The sequence below is a fragment of the Mustela nivalis genome (assembly GCF_964662115.1).
Source record: "Mustela nivalis genome assembly, chromosome: 16".
Classification (NCBI taxonomy): Eukaryota; Metazoa; Chordata; class Mammalia; order Carnivora; family Mustelidae; genus Mustela; species Mustela nivalis.
This window is the reverse complement of record NC_139035.1, coordinates 4,973,586-4,996,518: the sequence shown is the minus strand read 5'-3', so window position 1 is coordinate 4,996,518 and position 22,933 is coordinate 4,973,586. Positions and strand designations below refer to the sequence as shown.

Sequence of the window (22,933 nt, the reverse complement as noted above, 5' to 3'; positions counted from 1 at the left end):
TTAGGGCAGTAGGTCTGGTGGAAACGGTGCCAGCAGGGAGTGGGTAGAAGTTTGACAGGTAAGGGTAGGGACAACCAGGCTCCTGACAGGAATGTCGCTGTTTCGCCGGCCACCTTTTCCAGGATAGCCGAATTCTGGGGCTGAAAGGAGACTCATTAATTATCTCTGCCCAAAGCTTCCATAGCATGCAGAAGAAAACAGGATCAGAGACTCAAGTGAAAGGCTTAAGGTCACAGGCTGGGTAGTGGCAAAGCCCAGACCCAGGAGCTGGCCACCGAATGCCAAGACTCTGTTCTAGAGGCCTTCTCTGTGGATGGCTGTCTGCTAGGTTTACTTGTCCGGAATCAATAACTCATCCAGGCAGCACTTACTGGGCGCTTATCCCGGCCCGGCCTAGATCAGAATACCCCTCCACAGGCCTAGGACCCGTGTTGGGTTCTGATTTTGTTGGATCTGTGTCTGCTGGTACAGCCTCGGGAACCCTGGACATTCTCTCTGGGGCTCAGCTCTGCGGGCCGGGGGGGGGGGTTGCAAAACGAGGACACAGGTTAGGGCTCCCACGGGTTAGCTGGGCTGGGTTTCCCCAGAGTTATTAGGGGAGCAGGGCAAGCGAGGAGATAGCACGGTCAGAGGGAGGGGTGGGGCGCTACATAAACACGCTTTCTGAAGAATGAATTGCTGGGTTTCTTGTGTATGCTAGCCATCAAGCCAGAAGCCCTGGAGACCAGGGCAGCAGAGCCTCTGCCAAAAAATTAGGGATTAATTTTATCTTTTTTTTTTTTAAATATTTTATGTATTTATTTGACAGACAGAGATCACAAGTAGGCAGAGAGGCAGGCAGAGAGAGAGGAGGAAGCAGGCTCCCCGCTGAGCAGAGAGCCCGATGCGGGGCTCCATCCCAGGACCCTGGGACCATGACCTGAGCCGAAGGCAGAGGCTTTAACCCACTGAGCCACCCAGGTGCCCCCGGGGTTGATTTTATCTTTTCTGAAAGAGCCAGATGTTCTCCTTCTGCGGGGCAATGGCCAGGTACTGTACTTGGAATATGCTAGAGACTGTTGGATTGGCTGAAGGAAACACCAGAGAGCGCACGGGGCTGCGGTTCACCCCCCCGGGATCCGGGAGTCCTTTCCTCATCCCGCTAGCTTCTCAAGCTGGGAGGGTCGGAGGAGCAAATAGGCGGGAGGCGTGGTGGGAAAGCAGCACTCACAGGTGTGCTGGGCTCTGGCGTGGTCCTAGTTCTATCTTGCACTGTGGCTCTGTTTTGCCCACTTCCCTGGATTGTTATATAAGGACCAGATAAGATCATGAATCACAGGGCGCCTGGGTGACTCAGTGGGTTAAAGCCTCTGCCTTCGGCTCAGGTCATGATCTCAGGGTCCTGGGATCGAGCCCCCGCATCGGGCTCTCTGCTCAGCGGGGAGCCTGCTTCCCTCTCTCTCTGCCTGCCTCTCTGCCTACTGTGATCTCTGCCAAATAAATAAATAAAATCTTTAAAAAAAAAAGATCATGAATTACGTGGTCCTCGGAGGACAGGAGCTTTGCCCTGCATTTTGTATCTCCAGGCAGAGGGAAATGTTTATTAACGCAATGGGTGTTGGGTGTGAAAGTCTCATCAAAAATCAAATGCGAGGGGCAAGGCAATGATCATATCGGATCCTGTACTCTTCGGATTCTGGGGCTAGGAAAAGGATTAGAGACTCATTCCAGGGCCTTATCCTAGAGCAAAGAAGTCGAGTTCAGAGAAGGGGAACAGCTTGCCCGCTCGGTTCTTGGGTCCCTGCATAGTGTGCGGGACCCTCCATTCAGACACAGCGGGAGGGGAGGAGGACTGGGGTCCAGGGGCCCTGAATGAGCTCGTTGGACTTCTCATGCTGTTTTAGAGAGACTTGCAACTTCCAGCCTGAGAAAAAGTTTCCAGCCATAACAGTTAGGATGGCAGGCTCAGAGTGGAATAGTCCCCACTTAGATCCCGGTTGGCTAGTTGCTAGCTGCATGGGCTCTCTGAGCCCAAGTTTCTCCATCTGTAAAATGGGGATCTCAGGGGCTTTTACTTCACAGGGTTTTGAGAGGCGCAGTTGCCATTGGATGGGGTGTGTCCGGCCTGGAGCTCAACACTGGCTATGGGCTCATTACGGATAGAAGTGGGGGCCGTCGTGATACAGACCTATGGGAGGGAGGACAGTTTGCTCCCTGGCGTGTCCTCATCACTTAGTTTCATGTTTGGTACAGAGGAGCTCAATAAATGCTTGTGGAACAAATGACACTATTTAAGTAGTACTTCCGTCCTCATCCCTCGTCAGTAAATTCCAGCCCGGCTGCTGGAGTGATCATGCTGAAAGGTAAGAGGGCATTAACGGTGGCTTTTGCTTGGATCTTACATGGCAAGCATTATGGAATAAGGCAGAAAGTCAACAGGTAGTGAGTTGGTCATTACCAAAGTATTTCTAACCATCAAGATTTCCACCCACCCAAGGCTCTGTTGAGTGATAGCTATGCTGGGAAGAGAGCTTGGACTTGATGGCCTTGAAGTCACCTCCCACTCACTGACTGCTGCGCCCAGCTGGGCCTGCATGTGCGGAAGCAGGACCACAGGAGCCCTGTGTGCCTCCCCCATCCCCTCCCACCCCAGCCTTGGGGTCCACCTGGCTAAGAAGCTGCCTCAATGCAATAGCTCACCACCAAATCCTGAGGTTCATAAGGGTTTGCCTCCTTTTGGGGTTTTGCATCCCAAAGGAGGGAGGGTCTGTCTTTCTCTGTGGAGTAAGGCAGGGAGGAGGAAGAAGGGGTCTGGGAGGTGGCAGCTGGAGGTCGGGGGTGCTGGGCTAAGAGAGAAATCAACCAGGCCAGAGGACACGCGGGGCTTCCTGAGTGGGGCTGAGAGGTGGACCCAGAGTGGGAGGAAGAAAAAGCACAACCGGGGCTACTACCAGGCAAGGCAAGAGTCTAAACAGGGACCGAGCTGGTTGGAAAGTCGAGATGTGGGGGACTGTTTCTAAATGACCTCTCTGCACTTCCTCAGAGTGGCCTTTGCCCCAGAGTGCTGTATCCCCTGTGGTCCTCGGTCACCGTCATAATGCCTGGGAGGACCGATACAATTCTTGGTCTTGACCACCATGACCACCATGACCACCATGACCACCAACGGTCATCAGCTCCATGCTTTGGGAGCCGCCAGGCGGGGTGTGGCGTGTACCGTGTCTCCTGTGAGATCTCGGTCATGGAGTCGAAGAAGCTTCCTGAAGAAGATGGGGAATGAAGTTGGGTCCACGAAGTCCCAAGAGGTGGACCCCTAAGAGCAGGGGCATTTCCACTGCCAAGGGATTAGTCCAAGTAATAACCCTAAGTGGGGACACCAATAAATGCACGGCAGTGCCCGCAGCGGTGCTGTTCATAATGTGTCAAAATGGGAAGCCATCTAAATGCCTGACAATAGGCGGTGGCAGAATAAAATGTGACACTCTCTAGGCACTAAAATTGATGGAGAGAAATATTTAACAGCAGGGAACGATGGCCATGATTTATTGCTCAGTGAAAAACAGTTGCAAAACTGAATGCCTGTATTCAGACCTCGAAGGACAGTCACAGACATACTAATGAGTCTCAGTGGCAAATTTGTAAAAAACGATTTTTGTTTTTGCTTTGTTCTTTTCTGTATTTTCCGAGCTTTCCACAGGAAGTATACTTTGACCTTGTGAACACTAAAAATGCGAAACATATTTTCCTTTAAAGTGTGTGTGCTTTTGGTTCTAAAAGCAGAAAATTAAATCCAACCACTTTTAAATAAGAATAAACAGTGACCCAGCTGACTTCCAGGTCATGTTTTGCTTATTTCTAATTTTCTTTAGTCTTCTGGGGCAGGGGAAATGTTCTTGGTGGTAAATTGCTACTTTAGGAGAAGCGTGAAATAATGACAAGAAGATAGCAAGTGTGGCTGGTATCTGTCTTGGAAACTATCCTGATCTCTCTGAATACCTGTTATCTTGGAACATAGAACTAAAACAAGACATGGGGCTGAGCGAGGGAGCCCGGCATAGCAGAGCCCTGGGCTGGAGGCCAGTCCGGGTTGCAGATCTAGAATCACACCCTCGCAACAGACTTAGAAGCCCCATCTCCATCCATGACCTGACTTCAGATGCAGCATATTGCAGGCTCTGCCCCTGGCTTCAGGACAGCCACCTCCTTTCTCAGCAAGATAGAGATTGGGACCTAGGAGATCATCTACCAAACACAGGTTCTATGATGCAGAAAGGGAAGAGAGATGGGACCAGAAAATCCTTTTTCACCATTTTACCCAGGGCTGTCCTGGCCAGTATTCTACTGAGGACCTGGCCTTTTCTGCTTGGTGCCTAATGGAGACCCTATTGCCGACGGGTGACAGGTGCCAGCAGCTTAGCCTTGGGTGTCCTGGTCTGTGCAGCTTTTTGCCATCCCTCCTGTACTCTAGCCTGTCCTGTAGCCCTTGCCAAAGAGCTGCCTTCCCATCCACCCATCTGTTCACACTTCAGTCTCGCTGTGGTTGGTTGCACCCCAAGACAGATTAGCCGTTGAAGTAACAAGGCTTTGGCATCTTTCTACAGGAATCCGTGTCTTCACAATCCTTCATTCTAGAAAGCTCAGGTCCCCCTGGCTGAGGCCAGGTCAGAGGGCCTTGAGGGGCTAGGGAGGGCGCAGACTTCAGGGTAATTGGGAGACCCACAGAGGTCAGCCGCAGGCACCCATAGTCTCTGGCATTCGCAGAGTTGCACCTCAGGAGCTCCATTTGGGATTTGTACTTTCCTGTTCAGGCATTCGTTTTGTGTGTGTGTGTGTGTGTTTTTGTTTGTTTGTTTTTTTAAACTTATAGTAACAGAAAGCATTCATTACACTACTACTAGGTGTGTAGCTCCATCCAGCCCCTATGACCCAGGGACTCTTCAAGGTAGGTAGAGCTACCTTCATTTTATAAAAGAGAAGATAGTTTGAGGGGTTGAGTTACTCACCTAAAGTCACATAGTTAGGCAGTGCCAAAGCCAGAATTTCAGTGTGGGGCTGATTGCCTCATAAATCTCTCCTCTTTCCACTTCCTAGTGAAACTGACCTCAATCCCACCATCTAGATGGAAATGCAGGTGGAAAAGGAAGGAGTCACTTACCGACGGTGGACACCCAGCATCAAGCAACTGCTTTTCCCTACCTTTTGACTGTCCCCCTTGGGAAGAGCCTTTCCAAAAGCCATGATCATAGGACATCCCTGAAGCCATCATTTCAACTAAAGATGGGAAAGTGATTAGCAATGGATTAATTGCTAGCCTCCTGTGCTGGTCAACTTAAAGGCCAAAATGAATTTTGGCTAGATTGGATTGTCCCTCATAGCCTAACCCATTACTGAGTGATTACAAACAAAAATTATTTCTTCAGTCACTGGGCCTCCACCAGGGGCAGATTTTGCCTGTTGCGGTATTGGCAATGTCTGAAGACATTTTGGGTTGTCACAACTTGGAGGATCTAGTGTGTAGAGGTCCAGGATTCTGCTAAATATCCTACCACGCACAGGACAGCCCCCCACAGCAAAGATCCATCTGACTCCAAATGTCATGGCACAGCAGCTGAGAAACCCTGTTGCAGATGCTTAATTCAAAGGGATACGACGCAACTGGAGCTTAATTCGATATCAGGAAGAGAAGCTATTTTATTCCTGGGCATTTGTTGTGTTCACTGTGGCCAAGGGTGTCCATATCCTGTTCCGCTAGTCAGTGGGCATTGTGTGTCTTTCCCAGTTTGTCTTACCCAAGAGTGGCCCATGGAATTTACTTAGTGTTTCTTTGATTTTTAAAACCAAGAGTGGAAAATTTAACCTCTGGGAGGAAAAGGAACAGAAAATGAAAAATATGTGTAATAATGGAAGATCGTGTACAGATTTTAGTAGTGTGAGTTCTCCTCTATAAGGTTACTTGGCCCCCTGCACACCACCCCTCTGGGCCACAGGTATGTGCAACTTGTAGGAGGAGATCTTGGGTTTGGATCCGGAGGAATGGATTTCACATTCCTAATCTACCAACAACTGATCTTGAACAGATCACCTTCTTTAAGCTTTAGCTTCTCCACCAGTAGGAGGGCGCTCTGCCTGCAGATCCCAGCGAGCTGTGGCTTCCTCACAAAGTAATTTAATAAAAGCACTTGGCAAAACTACGAAGTATGATCTCATTGTTTGCATGAGTTGATCACGCACACACGGAAGACTTCTCTTCATGGGCGTGTGGATATTCTGTACCCTATTTTCTCACGGGATTGCTGGCTCTGTTAGTTTCTCTTGGGTGATTCTCCTATTTCTTATGCCACACTGGAGAGATACTCTCTATAGCATGAAATGAAGCACTGAACTCAACTTATCTTAATCATGTCCCAAAGGACATTACTGCATCGGAGAAGACAGTACCTCCCATTACAAGAAGGCTAGGACCATCAGGCAGACAATATTTATGATACAGCTTTCTGGTTTCCAAGTGACGGAGTCTTGACATCCCTCTATACTTTATTGGTCCTACAGCAGTTCTCCCTACTTTGAGCCAAATTCTCACTGCTCTTTAATTCTTGTCTGATTCTGTCTTTCCTTAACCGACAGGATGCTGGATTTTCACTTTCAAAATCAACACAATTTCAAAGGTTATAAAAAAGTTTAGAAGAGCCCATGCCACCCTTTCCGTACAACTTGAGCTTCTGCTGTGAATTAGAGAAGTGTCCTGTACATGTGTCACTAATGAACTTCCCTCTGATGATCTCAAAGCCCTTGTAGTGATTCTGACACACATGGTTTCTCATAACTGCTCCCTTTTCTTGCCTGTAAAGTCCTGTGATGCAGAGGAGAATTATTTTGAGAACTAATGAGCTATCATTTGTGATGGGCTATGAGTTCCTGAGAATAGAAACTCCTATGACTAAACTCTCCATGAACAGAGCAAATCAGAGAAGAAGAACAGACATCTTTATTGCTCGGGCTGGCCGAATCACTCCGGGTTTTCCCTTTCACATCAGTGAGTGGGCATTGGCCTTGAGGGCGGGCGCCATTTTTGTTTGAAGCTTGGCACCTGTGCTAGCTGCTCCCTGAAGTTGGCCCCCTTCTCCAGCTGTGTGGGTGCCTGAGGAGGCCACCACTGGTGTCTCCCTGGTGCTAGGGGAGGAGCACATGCAGAGGTGGGGCAGAAACTTCCTGATGGGGTCTCTTCTCAAACCCAGAGGTGGAAACTGGGGCACAAGTAGTAGTGAAGGTAGGCTTGGACCCAAGCATTCGACTTCTGATCATTGCTCTTAACCAGGGGTTGGCAAAGCATGGCCCGTGGCCAGATCTGAGTGGCTGCATGTTTTGTAAATAGTTTTACTGGAACATCACCATGCTTGTTGGTTTATAGATGGTCCCTGGGCCCTTTTGTGCTACACCAGCGGAGTGGAGTAGTTGTGAAAAAGACCATATGGCCTATAGAGCCTAAAATGTTTACTACCCGGTCCTTTGGAGAAAAAGTTTGCTAACCACTGCCTAACCACTGGGTTTCATCTGAGGGAGCCCCATGGCAAATACTTAAGGCGTATAGGGAACACAGAGAAACAAATATCAGAATTCCTGCTTCTCAAATCTTTCCATTGGCAAAGCAAAGCATAACGACACGAGAAGTTAATTAATAATACAAGAGTCAGGTGACGACATGAGTCAGCAATCAAGGATAGCACAGTGCGATGATCTTATGAGCTGGCTTTCTGGTATACCAACGCTACAGTCCTGGGCACCAAGCCCAGCCCTTTTCATGCATTACTGGGTTTGTTCCTCACAAAACCCCTGTGAGGTAAATATTAGTATACCCACATCTCACAGGTGACGAGTGCCAAATCCAGAGAGCCTTTATGTGTCCCCAAGACATACTGCTAGAAAGTACTGAAGGCAGAGTTTGAAACCAGCAATGAGGCATCAGAACCCAGGCTCCTCACCCCCCGTGGAGTGGACAGACAGTGAGTGCCTCAGAGGCTGAGGAAGGACGGCTTGACTACAGGCTGGGGTGGGCTGCAAGGGTGGGTCTAAGCAGCACCAAGGGGTGGGGGAGAAGAGTCCGAGAGACCGTCCGCTCCACCCCCATGGAGGAAGACCGTGCGACACACTGTAATGAAATGAGAAATGGTTGCTAACAAAAAGAGAAGAGGAACCATGAGAGTGTATTATTTTCCTCATGAATATCCTTTTACCACATCTTCTTGTACCTTCCGACTCCTAATTCTCACCTCTGACCCCCTCTTTCTCTCACACGCGCACACACACACACACACACAGAGCAGAGAAAATGGAGGTCATCCCCAGTCCCGACCCATACACCTGTGTTGTCAACAAACAGGTCTCACTAGAATGAAAACTTTTTCTTAACTGGAACACATTCATGTACCCTCTCCTTGTAAGTCAAGGCTGGGCCTTCACCCAGTTTCTCAAATGCTCATCGACTGAAGAAAGCTACAGAGAGAAATGACCAATTCCTAGGGATTCTTCCCAGGGAGAAGAGCTTTGAAGCATTTTTTGACTCAGAACAGAAGTAGGACCACCCGGCCTCCCAGCCGAGGCCCCCCAGCAGCTGTGACCTGGAAACGCAACTGTGTGTTCTCCCCTCCCCAGCCGAGGAGACCACGCAGAAGGCGGGAGGGGCCCGCCACGGCTGCTGCCAAGTCCCCTGCTCGATGAGACCCCGGCGACGGCAGAGCCGACACGTCAGAGCTGGGGCAGGGACGAGGAGGCTGGGGAGCCAGTAGGACTATCTAAAATGCAGACCAAGCCCCAGTGCTCGAATTACCGTTCAGACTCATTTCAAGATTGCAGAATGTGCTGGCGATGTTTTTCTAAAGGGCAACCCCGGTGCTCCCGAGATGGGAGGCACCCTCCCTTCTGACATACTTATTCCATTTTCCGGAGGTAGGGAGGGGACAGCGCTGGCTCAGCAGCCCTGTAATCTGCATCTGTAGCACCCATTTCAGCAGGGGCGTGAGAGCCACCTTGCTTGGAAATGAATGTTTATGTCTTAAGCTGGGAGGGTCCTTGCTAATTTCAGGATGCGGATGGCAAAGACCCCTGTGCCTTTCTTGGATGTTCACATGACTCTCCTCCCCCCACTGAGCCCGTCATGGTGAATGGCAATCAGTGTTCAAAGCGAGTAAATTGAGCCATCATGGAAAGAACTTGGGAGACGCCCCCAGTCTCTCTGCCCCAGGACTCACCCTGAGGGTGCGGAGTGAGGGTCCCAGGATTGCAGTGGGAGGCTACTGGGAACACTCACTGGTGTTGGCTGGTTTCCTTGGGTGGGGACATGGTGTTCTGTCCACCAGATCTGTCCTTTTCAACTCCATTCTCCATGTGGCAAACCAACCCCAGCACCCCCGCCCCCGCTCCCACTGAAGTTCATGAGACATGTGAGGCTTTACCCCCACCCAGAAGCGACATGGTTCGTGGCGGGTCGCAGGCTGCCTGGGGTCAAAGCGCAGCTCTGGTGGGTGCTAGCCGCACGCCACTGCCTCAGTTCCCCCCTGCAAAATGAGGACGGTGGTAAAAGTGCCACAAGATCAGATGACCTGATGTATGTGAACGACACACGACGTGAGTTCCTCTCCAGGAGGGTCAGCTGTCCCTGCCGCTTGTGTCACTTTACTAAACCAGTCCGACCCATCCAGCAGCCCCTGGAATGTGAGAGTTAGTGTGCGATTTCTCCAAGTGCAGCAGCCGGGAGTTCCCTCACGGGGATCAGGCATTCAAGGCCCAAGTACATCCAGGATGAACCGAGGCAGGGCTGTGCTCTGAATTTTCTATCACTGATGTTTCTGACGATGAAATAGATTGTTAAAATACACTCTCTTCACTAATAGGAAAATGACTTGAATTTCTTTCGCTTGCTTTAACCTTCTCTCCCCAACTAGATGCACCTAACAGATGTCCCATGACTATGAGTGGTGGGTTTGGTGGCAGGAATCTTCCATCAGTGGGTCACTGTCTTTGTGGTCACCACGGTCCTGGACAATGTCAGCAGAGAAGAAGCCACTGGCCATCCAGACGAAGGCATTTACCTTTCCCTCCTGAAGGGGGTACAAGGCAGGAGGGTGGGGATTCCAGGGGAAAAGACATCACAGAAAACCCTGGAAGGGAAATCCTTCTCAGTCCTAGGACTCAGTCCTGCGCATGCTAGGGAGGTGAAAAACCAAAAGGAGAATCTGGGCATGTCTCTCTTTAAGAAGATTAAGCATGGATTCTATGAAAATTCAACAAGTGAAAATTCAACAAGTAAAAATAGTTAAATTAGAAAATAAATCCTGAGGTGCCTGCGTGGCCTCATCAGTTAAGCGTGTGCCTTCAGCTCAGATCATGATCCTGGGGTCCTGGGATCAAGCCCCGAGTTGGGCTCCCTGCTCAGCGGGGAGGCTGCTTCCCCCCCCTCCCCATCACCCCCACTCATGCTCTCTCTGTTTCTCACATAAATAAATACAATCTTAAAAAAAATAAAAGTAATAAAAACAAATGAAAAAACAGAAAATAAATCTTCACGTTACTAAACAATTCAACAACACTCTCCCAAGTATATTTTCAGCTCATGGAGGTGACCTGTTTGCCACCATCGGGGCCTTCACGGGCAGGCTGAGCTAATAGCATCCAGCCTCCTGAGCTCTCTGTGGTTGTTATTCCAACACGCTGTGCCTATTCCTAGGCACCTAAGACCCAAGTGACCAGCTCAGGAAGCATCATTTACTTACAGCTGGGCAACCTGCCCGGCAACCTGCTGGCCCAGAGGCATGAGAGCCAGAGCAAGAATCCAGAAGTCTTTGGTTCAAGGACTGGCTCTGCCACTTGCTTGCTATGTGACATTCAGCTGGTTTACTGGTTTCTTGGGCAAGCATTTCCTCCCTGGTAAAATCTGGAAGTGGAACTTGAAGATATCTATGCTCCCCAGCTCAGATATCCTGTGATTCGACCACATCAGTGCACCCCACTTTGATCATAGACAGTCTTCTCAGAGAGGCTCCACGTCCTCTTCCTGTCACTGTAGGTAAAATTCAGTGGCAGCAGCCCGACTCCCACCCCGACCTAATCATGATGTGACCACGAGCCCCTTCTGATAAGACAGTAGTTCCACAAAGTGAGAGCTGCATTCTTGGCGACTTTGCAAAATTGATTTCTCATGGGAATAAGTGTAATTAATAAATAATAAGTGCACATTATTTTTAATAGTGCACATAAATCGAAGCGTTAATTTTTTGTATTGCATTATTTTGAATTTGCACAGTTCAAAATCCCATTACGTGTAACTTGTGCATTCCCTCTGATTTTTTTAAACCTTCAAGAGAGGGATTCGAGGTGGTAGGAGAGATAGGTGATGGCACAAGGTCAGACTCGTTGGGCAAAGACCAGGGGTTTGAAGGAACCTTGCCATAGAAGCATCCAAGACCAAGGAGATGCCCTAGAGAGGACCTAGGTCCTCCCTTGGGTGATCACTCTGTACTGACTTTGAGATGATTAGCCAATTTGGAAGTTAGATTTCTTTTTCTTCTTCTTCTTCTTTTTAAATTGAAATCACTCCCGGCTTGAATGCTGCCAAAAAATGTTCAACCCCCAAATTAAAAATGTCTAAATAGCCAAATCCTCTCTTCATCCTTTGGCACAAAGGAGCCATTTTGTGTTCTTCAAAATGGCTGACAGGAATTTTCTGAGGAAGCTATGGTCTGAAAACAAACCAGGGATTAGATCAGCTTCAGGTCTGAGACATTGTGTTTGCAGCCACAGCTAGAAGCTAACGGATGTGTTTTTCCCAAACCAATGAAATCAAGAAATAGCCATGAAGATTAAAAAAAAAAAAAAAAAAAAAACCTGTTCTCTAAATCTTCCCTTCCACATCCTCCCTGCTGGTCCCCTTTAGATTGTAAAAGTTTGTGATTATAACTTTATTCACAACCCATTTCTCGTTTTCAAGTAGCTTCCTTTCTAAGATGAGATCGCAAAGCTTTGAAAATTGGAGGCGCTCCTCCCCTCACCCCAAAGAGCCATCCTTGACGAGGTGCTCTGTCGAAGTGGAAGGAATTTGCTTTATGGCAGCTTCCCTTGTGGAATTATGTATGGGGACATTTAACAATACAGCATTTGCAATGGGCAGGTGAGAGCTGGCCAAGTTTTTGAAGGGGATTTCACAGACCAGGTCAGCAGGGAGATGGACGGGCGAGCTGCAGCGGATACAATTATCTGACTTTCTGAGCTGTTCTTTTGAAGCCTCTCCACTTAATAGAAAGAAAAAGAATAATCCTCTTTGCCAACCTTTTGTAGCTCAATCTTTATTGTTCCCACTAAAATCCAAAGAAAATGGACAAGATTCATTTTGTCCAGAAAGCATTTGTGTATTTTATGTAGGTCTGAGCTTTGAAGCATTGATAGTTACGTGAGAGAAAAGACAAAGATTTCCCTCTAATCGGAGGAAATCCAAGGGGGAATTTCTGAAGCTCTCTGGCCTAACTCAAAACAGTCCTGGGTGGCATCTCCAGATATACACTCCCTTTGCTACTGAACTCAGCATGGAAATTAGCACAGGCTCACAGAACGATGAAAATTAGGCCAGACCATAAAGAAGCAAGTTTGTCGGCAAATTAAGACTTTTTCATAAAACCTGAGAACGTGACCTATGGGACCAGGGAAGCTTTCTTTTCCTTATAGGCTCCCAATCACTCAACATCCTTCTCCAAGATACTGGCCTGGTCAATGGGGCACTTGGCCAACCATCTGTAGGACTTTTTGACTCGGGGTGCATGAGAGGTGCTCGGTTAATATTCACTCACCGATACAGCCAGTAGCTGACCAGACGGTTTGAAAGAGTGGATATTAGCAATAACTATCAGTCTGGCAATACCAACCCTTGATGGCCAAAGTAGGTCATCAGAAACCACCTTATTGGGTTGCTTGCCGTTCTATTCTCAGGGCAGAAACAAGCATCGCATGCATTTTGACTATTTTCATCAGAACTCATAAGACGGCCGCTGTGGAAAGAGTTGGTGAGAATTTGGGGAGCTCGCAACATTTTCTGCTGATGGGTAAGTGTTCCTGAAACTACTTGTGTGCTGGGCTTCCACTATGAGAAAGGCTCACCATAGGGAACTAGTCGTGCTGGGTTTTTAATTCTGAGTTCTAAGAACAACAACTTTTCCACCTTCTTTTGTCACCTCAATGCAGATGACAATGTCAACGGTGGGCCCAGGTGAGCCACACGTATCTGGGCTTGACTGTATGGAGGAAGACAGGATTCCTACAGGTGGCCGTGAGGCAGAGTCAGCATTCTCAGTAGAGAGAGCTGGAAGAAAGGTGGAATGAAGGAACAAAAGAAAGACAGCAGGCTTACTTGGGAGATGAGGGAGGTTGGGGGCCTAGAGATTCTGCATCTCTAGGGAGACCACCCCCACCTCTCGAGGATCCTAGACCTTCTAGTTTGCACAGAAGTTTTCTTGTCTCCCTTCTGCACAGAGTCCCTAGAATGTGATATCTCAGCCCTACTGTTCACCTCCCCAGATCGCCAGCTGTGAGTTCAACCAATGTTTGTCCTTCCTTCTTCAGAGCTGTCCCGCTGCCGCCTATCACCTCTTAAAGACACAGGCCATACACACAAAACCACTCACTGTTGTGCACAAAAACACGTATCTGCAGACGCGAGACCTGTCCATCAGCATATGCATGCGCTAGGCAGAGCAGTGTAGGAACACTGGGCGCACGCACACACACACACGCACTGGAACACACCAGAACACACGTACAGCACAGCATCTCACACCAGCACATGCACAGCACTCAGGCACAGACCCCCGCACCCCCACCAGAGCACTTGGGTAAACACACACAGGCACAGATGTTTGCCAGCACCCACCCTGAGCCACCACCTTTAGGACCGGGCTTGGGGACAGGCTTCCCCATGGTGGATTCCCTTGGCTCAGATGCCTTCTCCCTGGGGCAGGTCGCTCTGACCATGCTGCCTCCTGTGGCAACAGGCTACCACCCCCACCCGTCCCCCCAGGTTGTTTTTTCTGTTCTTTCCCCTTTAACACCTCTTCTCTCCAAGTCCCATCGTCCCGCTCAGCCCACAGGAGGAAAGGGCAGTTCTAATGCAGGGCCGTCATTCACATTATGTCTTAGAACCAGTACAGTATTGCAGGGAGGGGACCTGGGGAAACACAGAAGCACACGGCTGAGCCTCTAGTATTTACAGTAATAGCGAGAAGGAAGAATTTGCCGTCTCCTAAATGGTGGTGGCAGCTTACATTCTGGGCTGTGCTCCCCGACCCGGAGGTTTGCCAAGGAAATGCATGCTTAGCCCAGTGCCCTATATATGTTCTGCAGAAGCTCCCGAGTGCTCCTCTCCCCCGCCCTCCTCCCAGGCAACTTGGGGAAGGCAACAGATAGCCACATATTTGGTTCTTTAATGCTTCACTTTTGTGCCCTGCCTTGGATTTCTTGGCAAAAGGGTTTGCCCTCCCTGAGCTCAGATCAAGCAAGTGGACTCAAGGGGACGATCTGGCAAAAATAATTGAAAACTGATTACAGACATTTGTCATTCAGAGACCATCCTCCCACTCCTGGAGGGTCTTGTAAAAACAAAAACAAAAAACCCCAACAACAACAACAACAACAAAACACAAATCTCAGCTCAGTCTGTGTGTAACGGTGCACTGTTGCTTTAGAAAACCTCACACATACAAAGCCTTACATTCTTACCAAGCAGATCAATTACAGTCTGTGACTTAGAATCAAAACCTCTCGATATCATTTACTTAAATTTTGCTTTACGATTTCATTTTCACATACAGGGAGGGCTGTGGTGGAGACAGGGCGCACATGGAAACGGCTTGATTGCACACGAATGGGCATCCCTCCCAAGACAAGCTCCCAGATAGATGTATGTATGTATGTATGTATTTATTTATTTATTTTAAAAGATTTTATTTATTTATTTGTCAGAGAGAGAGAGAGAGAGAGAGAGAGCAAGCGAGCACAGGCAGAGGCAGAGAGAGAAGCAGGCTCCCTGCCGAGCAAGGAGCCCAATGTGGGACTCGATCCCAGGACACTGGGATCATGACCTGAGCTGAAGGCAGCTGCTTAACCAACTGAGCCACCCAGGCGTCCCTAGATGTATTTATTAAGAGTAAAACAGATATGGGGCACCTGAGTGGCTCAGTCATTAAGGGTCTGCCTTCAGCTCAGGTCATGATCCCAGAGTCCTGGGTTTGAGCAACGCATCGCATTGGGCTCCCTGCAGGGTGGGAAGTCTGCTTCTCCCTCTCCCAGTCCCCCTGCTTGTGTTCCCTCTATCACGGTCTTTCTCTGTGTCAAATAAACAAAATCTTAAAAAAAAAAAAAAAAAGAGTAAAAACAGATAAGATGGATTTTCCCCAGATTTGTGGGAAATGTGAGTTCAGAATTACAGTAGCATTCCAGAGAAAAACATAATTTCATATTAACAACCAAACATTTCATACTCAGCAGAAAAATTTATATTACGTGAGGATATTCAGCATCAAAATAACTATTTCTTCAAAAATTGAGAGGGAAATAGGAGTGAGTACTGACTAAAGGTAATACCTTCAGAAGTCTGCTTCAGAGCTCGGTCCCTGGGCGTATGCCATTGCAAACTGACGAGCAAGGACCTGGGCTGCACAGAACATTTGAGAATGCATACCCTGAACAAGGGATCAGAGAGACAGTGTTTGGGGCCTGGTTCTGCTCTTAGGCAAGTCATCAGGCTTCTAAGCATAATTTTGTTTATTTGTGAAAAGAGAATCCTACTCCTTTATCTGCCACCTGCCGTGGAATTTGATGAGAACCAAGTGAGGAAGGCACTTTGCGAATATAAGGGTCTGACTGCATCAAGTGACCGGCAGTCTGGCCTGGGCGAGCAAGGATCCTGCCTGTCCTTGTTCAAATGTTTTCTATTTATTTTTTTCCCCTTGAGCCTGAAAATTGGTTGCTGAGTAGCACAAATCATAACAAGTAAGAAGAGGGGACAGTGGACGCTCCTAAGGTTTCCCCCTCTGCAAATTTGGCTGCTTTAGACAGCAATCTGCTTTCTTTTTGAGTCCGTTCTTACCAACAAAGTCCTTGGGGGGCCCCGATAAATCTGCAGTCAATGCACAAGCATAAGGGACATGCCAGAAAATGTTGGACTTCGTCCTTGGATTTTTCACAACAGAGGCTCCCGCTGGAGAGTTAAAAATATGTGATAAGGTGGAAGCCCAGATTTTTAAAAAAGCATTTGGAGCTGCAGGGAATCAGGAAGTTTAGTTTCTTAATTCCGTGAGCCAATACCAGGAGGATGGGGGGCTGATCAGTAAGTGTTCTTAAGAATTTTGTAATTTCAGGGCACCTGGGTGGCTCAGTTGGTTAAGCGGCTGCCTTCAGCTCAGGTCATGATTTTAGGGTCCTGGGTTTGAGCCCCACATCAGGCTCCTTGCTTGGCAGGGAGCCTGCTTCTCCCTCCGCCTACTCTGCCTGCTGTTCCTCCTGCTTGCGCTTTCTCTCTCTCTCTGTTAAATAAATAAATAAAATCTTAAAAAAAACACAACAACCAAAAAACTTTGTAATTTCAAGAATACATGCAGTTCATTTTGTAGGTAAAAGAGGTGTTCAACTCTCTCCTTTCTTGTCTCACAGATGAGAAGCCAAAGCCCAGACAGCGCTCTCTGCTCAAGTTTGCACAGCAATTTAGCAACAAAGAAAAAGAAAAGTATTACTACCCGTGTTTCCAGCTATTGTGTTGGGAAAATCGCGTTCTTTCTCTTTTGCAAGTTGGGAGACTCAGGCCCCCAGGATATCGGCTACTGCTTTTCGAGCACCTTCTGTGTGCGGTTCTGAGTGACATTTCTGCTCCCCATGCCCGCAGGAGGCAGACATCACCACCGCCATCTTGCAGAGGAAGAACGGGCTCTGAGGGCCGGCAGCTCCCCTCAGTGAAAGGCTGAGAAGGAACCACCGCTTGAATCCAGATCTTTCTACCTCCACGGCCCTCTCTTTCCTTCCTCATGTTAGAGCTCTAGAGAAGACCTACAGAAGAACTGCAGATGATCAGAGTTGGGAAAAAATTCTCTTTGTTCCATGATTGTTTTCAACAGAAGCCTCGAGAATCCTGTGAAACGTTCTTTTACGTTAACCAGTTCTTTTCCTTGTCAGTCCTGGAGAAAGTAGCCCAAGGACGGAATTCTCAAAAGAAATTTTAAGAGCTATGAAAGTAAAGATTTTCTTGCAGGATTAGCTACAATAACAAAAATTAGAAACAGCCCAAGTGTCCAACAATAAAGAAGTAGGAAAATACGATGCATAAAATGGAAATTTTACTATGGAAATTTACATAGTAATTAAAAACAATCGTACGGGATAAGCAAAAAAAAAGTGTTCATGATGGATTGCTAACAGAAAACAGTGCACGGAAATGCTTTTATGATGGTAACTACATAAAGATATGTATACACTTATAAGAAATATTGAAACGGCACACAAAGAAGTAAAAACAAAAAGTTACTGGGCTAGCTTATAAGATTATGGATTTAAACAATGTGTAACTTCCACAAATGGGTTTATGATATTTTTATTAAAATACTTCAAATTAAGAGGGGGGGGAAACAGCGATAGCTACTTGGAACATTTAGTTAGTAACCGAGACCAAATCACACTACACTGGTTAGGCAACCTGCTTCTTTCTTCTTTCCATATTTTGAGGCAATTGGATACTGTGATTTTTGCCATAATCCACAAAATTATTTTTCTGCTGGTACCTCTCCTTAATTAGTTTTCTTAAAGTTTATTGGTCAACATTCCCCAACATTTGATAGCCTTGTTTGTTTTCTGCATTTCCCCTAGGGTCTAAACCAAGTCAGAAAAATTAATGTTTTTCTTTGCTTATCGATTTATTTTTTGAGATAAAATATTATTTGAATCATATGAAATCATCTTGTTCGTAGGTCCAAAACAAATATTGGAAATTTTATATAAAAAAATTTTAATAACAGCAGGTTTTATCTTAAACCATCCTTCCAACGCATTTTGAATCATTTTGTTCACTGCCCTGTCTCCTCCACGAGCTTAATTTTTTGTTTGTTCGGTTTAGATTTAAATGCTAAGTTCTCTAGAAGAAACGTCCAAATAATGCCACTCCAGTATATTCCCCGGCCAATAAACCATTAAAGTTAATTTAATTTAATTTAATTTAATGGAAACATCTAGATTCCTTTCATTCATTCACTTTTGAATTCATTCAACGAATATTCATTGTGCGTGGACTCGGCTCCCGGCAGGGTGCTAAGCTCTGGACACCTCGCTGAGCAAGGCTGAGGACTCCCTTCCCTCAGGGAACACACTGGTTTTTCAGGCCGGGAGGAATGGCTAAATAAAGCAGTGACTAAACAATTCATTTCAACTAAAGTGTCAAGTGACTGGTGTGATTATTTTTTTAACCAAACTGACTGAATGTTTGCTCAAATTGATTAAATCTACCATCAGCTCAGCGTGAATAAGAGCTAACGTTGGCCCAAGCAGAGAAGAAGTCTGTGTCGAATGATCCCTGCGGTTTATTTAATCCATTAGCTGGCATCGGTACACACACGGCTCAGGAGAAGAAAGATTCCCGAAGCCCGCGTTTGGACCTCTCTAATGCAAAACATTTCCCGAGTCAGTGCCTTAACCCTTCTAAATAAAACACAAGACATGATGCCTGGGGACTCCGGAAAGTAAAAACGAACATCCAGTAAAAGTTAAGTCTAATTTTTTAAAGACAAAGGCAAACAGAAAGAGAATTTTAAACACATACAGTGGGGGTCGTTCCGAAGCAAGAGCTTCCCAGGACGGGGGCCCCTTTCACACAGCTGTGGCTGTGGTCTGTGAGCCAGCAAGGGTGGGGAATGCCCAGGGAGAAAACGGAAGTAGCGCATCTGGATGAGAAGAGCCAGGTGATTGGATGTTGGTGAAAATACCACCGAGGCAAACTTTGTCCTGCATCACTCAGAAGCTCCCCTCATACCCAGATCCCAGCACTTTAGCAACGAGAAGTTTGCATTTAACAATCCCGTCCCTGGGCAAGCACACTAAGCTTCCAGCCTCAAACCCGGGTGGCCATCGTGACCAGCGACGACCTGGAGGATTTTGTCTTGCACCCTCCCCCCATTTATATTGCATATTTTGGAGCACGTTCTTACTTCGCGGGAACACCCCCAACAGAACAAATCGTCTTAGAAAATAAATATGGCGGTTCTAATGCTCGTCCCGTGACCTGTCAAAGCTTGGATGCTTGTTCACGATTGGGCCCACCGCTCAGCTAGAGCCCCACAATGTTCCTGTGCTAGATGGGTATGCTCAGAACTCGAAGGAGGGATGAGTTGGATTTCGACAGATGGAGAGAATGCCCAGTGCTGTTTACAAAACAGTTGAGAGCAATTTAAGAATTCTAACCATGGGTTTCCATTTCCTGTTGCTAGATATTGAGAACAAGAAAACAAACCATGATGTAATAATGGTAATAATTAATACCATTTCCATGTTTTGGCTGTCTGCTATGGATCAAGCACATTACATTCATTTCCCATCTTCACAACTTCACAAGGACAGTCATCCTTACTTCAGAGGGGAAAAACTAAGACCCAGAGAAGTCAAGCAACTTGCTTAAGGTTGCACTGCTAGGAAAGCGGCGGCACTGGGATTCCATCTGTGATTGACCTACTTTTGCTACCACATCCAGCTGCCTCCCTAGAAGTGGAGCATGGGAGTCTACAGTCCCCAAGATTTTGTGTCACAGCTGCATGTCCTTGCTTCACAAGACAATGGCCACATAGACCATGGAGTGTGTTCTGGGCCACTGTGGGGTAGGGAGTTATAGGAACTGAGTAGCTGGTGCCACTGCAGGCAAATTAGGCCTGTGCCGTTAAGCACACCACCTTTGTCTCTTCCAGCCGCAGACCCCGGGGACCGTCCTGGCAGACTCTCACCCAGGGACACCTCCTCATGTAGACAGACTAGGTCATTATTTGCTTTGCTCCTCATGATCTGGACATTTCCATAAAGGGCAAGTGGAAAAATCTTAGTAAAAAGTGGATTTTAAAAAAGGAGAGTGGTTTGGGGATGGGTGACTTAATTGAGCAAGAACAGAGAGAAGACCTCAACTCAGATTCTGTCAGCAGCCTTTCCGCCAAATGAAGTCGCAAAGGCAACACGGTGCCGTTTGCAGCCCTCGCGGTTAAAGACCCAAATCTCCCCTCACCCCACCGCATCTGGGCGAGACACTTGGAAGAACGTTCATCTAGGAGCCTTCTCTAGGAGTCGCTGAAATGTCCATCTCCGCCCCAGCAAAGCAAGGGGCATGGAGAGATGAACAGTCCAGTCGATCTAACGTTCCCCTCCTGGGCGCCATTTGTGGAGATGGGCACAGTCCCCATCCAGTCTGCTGGGTGGGGTTTTGTTTGCCACTCTTGGCAGCCACCACCACCCAAGCAGCCTTTCTTTTTCTCCTCTAACCCTACTTGACTGAGCCCTTGGCCCCAAGGCCAACACAAACGGACCGGTGAGGAAACCCTTCTTGGCAGAAATATCTCCGTGGCCTGAAGCCCAGGGTCTGAGGCTGTTGCCGTCCACTCTTCCCTGGAACTCGCTGAGCTCACAGGCTGTCGTGGTCGTCTTGTCCCCTGCACACAGGATGGGCTGCCTCAGGCTTGCTGAGAGCCCTCACCCCACAGCGCCATGTGACTCATACCCGACAAAGGCATTTCTGAGAAGAAAGCTGCGATCGTACAGAAATCCCCACGATCGCTTAGTCCTCAGAACCCCTGAGGCACCAAGCTGAGGCTGTGCCACGTTCCCTGTCAGGAGCAGAAGCGCCAGTGGCCTCTCCAGCCCTCCCACCGTGGTGGCTAAACGCTCTCCCGCGAGGTGGAGGAAGGTCGTTCGTGGTGACAACCCTTCCCGTTTCCCCAGATTCAAATCCAGGTGGTCCCGTTTCTTCTAAAAGTGCCGTGGCCCAACCCCTCGAGACAGTCTGTTTTGTTCATTCTTTTCACATGTTCTGCGCATTACCTGGCCTAGGGCCCACGCTGGGAGTGAAAGGGTTCTAGAAAAGCCAGGCTCCCCTGAGCTAAAACAAGGCGAGGGTTGGCTGGTAGTCACAGTGGCGACGGAACAGGTCACATCCTCTCATCCGTCCCTGCATTCTGTCAGCATCTCAAGCTTTCTGGCCTCGGACGGACGGAGAGCGGCTCGCAGTGAGGGGCGGTGGGTGAGTCACGAAGCCCGCCATGGGTGTGTCGCGGGGCCGCCCTTGGCCACGGACGTGGGGGCAGCCATGACAGAGCTGCGTGGGGACACGCGCCCCGAGGAAGACCCCTTCCGTCCTCCGCTGCCCCCGCTGCTCAGTCCCTGCCCCTCCAGTGCTCTGACCCCGGCTGACCACCGAGAGGAGCTTCTGTTGGAAAGGGAGGAAGGAAAGGGGCTGAGGGACGGAGCCAGCGAGGAGGCGCGGGGCCTGCCGAGACCCTCGCTGTCCTTTGCTGCACCCTGGGCCTGCCTCAGTCGCCTGCCTTCCCCTTCCTCCCCGCCCGTCCCCCCGTGGGCTTTCCTCTCTCCTTTTATGACTGGAAATACCTGTCCCTGGGGCAGGTGTGTTCAAGCCGCTGGCCCTGAGCCGATGCCGGTCCCGCCGGATCCTCCCGGCTCGGCCGCCCCTTGACGTGGGGAGAACAGGACTCCAAAGACGCTCCAGCTCCTCACTCGCCCTCGGCTACGTCCCCCCAACACACCCAGGCACAGAGTTTCGAGACGCTCCTTGCCATCGATACGTCGGCCTTACCTGTAACCGGGAGCTGTGCCTGCAGCAAGACCAGGGAAACCAGCACCTTCCACGCCATCTTGTCCTTCCCCCCAGGACGGTGCCCGGACGCCGAGGCCGTGGCCGCCATGGCCGGGACGCGAGAGCAGGGGAGCCCGCTGGCTTTGTTCTGCCGCTGCCTCCTCAGGAAGTGGAGGACTATGGGGCTTTGAGAGGCTCCCACCTGCCAGCGGGGCCAAGAAGCTCACACTCCCCCTTTCGGTTCACAGGCAGGAAGCTCTGGAGGTTTGAGGGTTTGGGGCGGGTGTGGGTCTGAAATTTTGCCTTTTCTCTCACTTAACGATTGTTTTACTCCCCTTTTTTGGTTGAACTTTTGTCAAATGTTTATCCAATTCCTGTCTTGGTTGGTGAAGTCAGTCCCAAGGCCAATAGGAGCTCACATTGCCTGTGTGAGGACATTTGCCATTTCCCTAGACTTCCATATCTTCTGGAGGCTGGTGAGAGGGCAGAGCCCCGGATCCTGAGCCAGGATAAGCACAGAGACAGAACCCTGGGCTCTGGTGCCCTTCCCTGCTGCCTACCCGCTGTGTGGCCTGGACAAAGTCACTGAGCGTCTCTGGGCCTCTGCGTCCTTCCCTGTGAAGCAAATTGCTGGGGGTAGATCTAACGTTGCAGATCAAAACTTGGCCTGGATTTGAACCACACAGTTTTCCAAAATTTATTTTTTTATTTTTTTATTTTTTTGGTTCAAACACACTGTGGTAGGGTACGCTGGGCCCTTACCACATGAGGAGGCCCCGGAAAACTGCAAGAAAGACTCGGATCTCAGAGCCCGTTCATGCTCCGGTGGTACTTGACTGACAGCTTGCCCGGGGAGAGCGGTGAGTGCAGAGAAACATGACAGAAGAGGAAAGTAGGTGGTGACCATTCAGGAGGCAGCCTCCTTGCCTTTCTCATGAAAGCCTTGGGCCACCGTCATTTTGGAAGGGGGAGGGGGGCAGATCTGGAGCTTTCGACAGACAGAGCAGTTCCAGGAGCTCAGGGTTCCCGGAGGAGAGCGGAGTGCATTCTGCAGGAGGGTGTGGGCAGGGCTGGCTCCAGGGGTGGCCGTGGGTCCCC

At 48.8% G+C, this 22,933-nt stretch overlaps 1 protein-coding gene across 2 annotated transcripts in view; it reads right to left on the bottom strand.

Annotated features, from left to right (window-relative positions):
- The window catches only part of CD247 (CD247 molecule), a 67,969-nt gene extending 45,929 nt beyond the window's left edge, over positions 1 to 22,040 (bottom strand). The window contains exon 1 of one of the 2 annotated variants that reach the window (XM_082703867.1): positions 21,836 to 22,040. In XM_082703867.1, coding sequence (XP_082559993.1) covers positions 21,836 to 21,944 — 109 coding nt within the window. In that variant the 5' untranslated portion in view covers positions 21,945 to 22,040. The remainder of the gene's footprint in view (positions 1 to 21,835) is intronic. The other variant, XM_082703866.1, reaches the window with a different exon arrangement.
- Between the last annotated feature and the right edge of the window lie 893 nt (positions 22,041 to 22,933).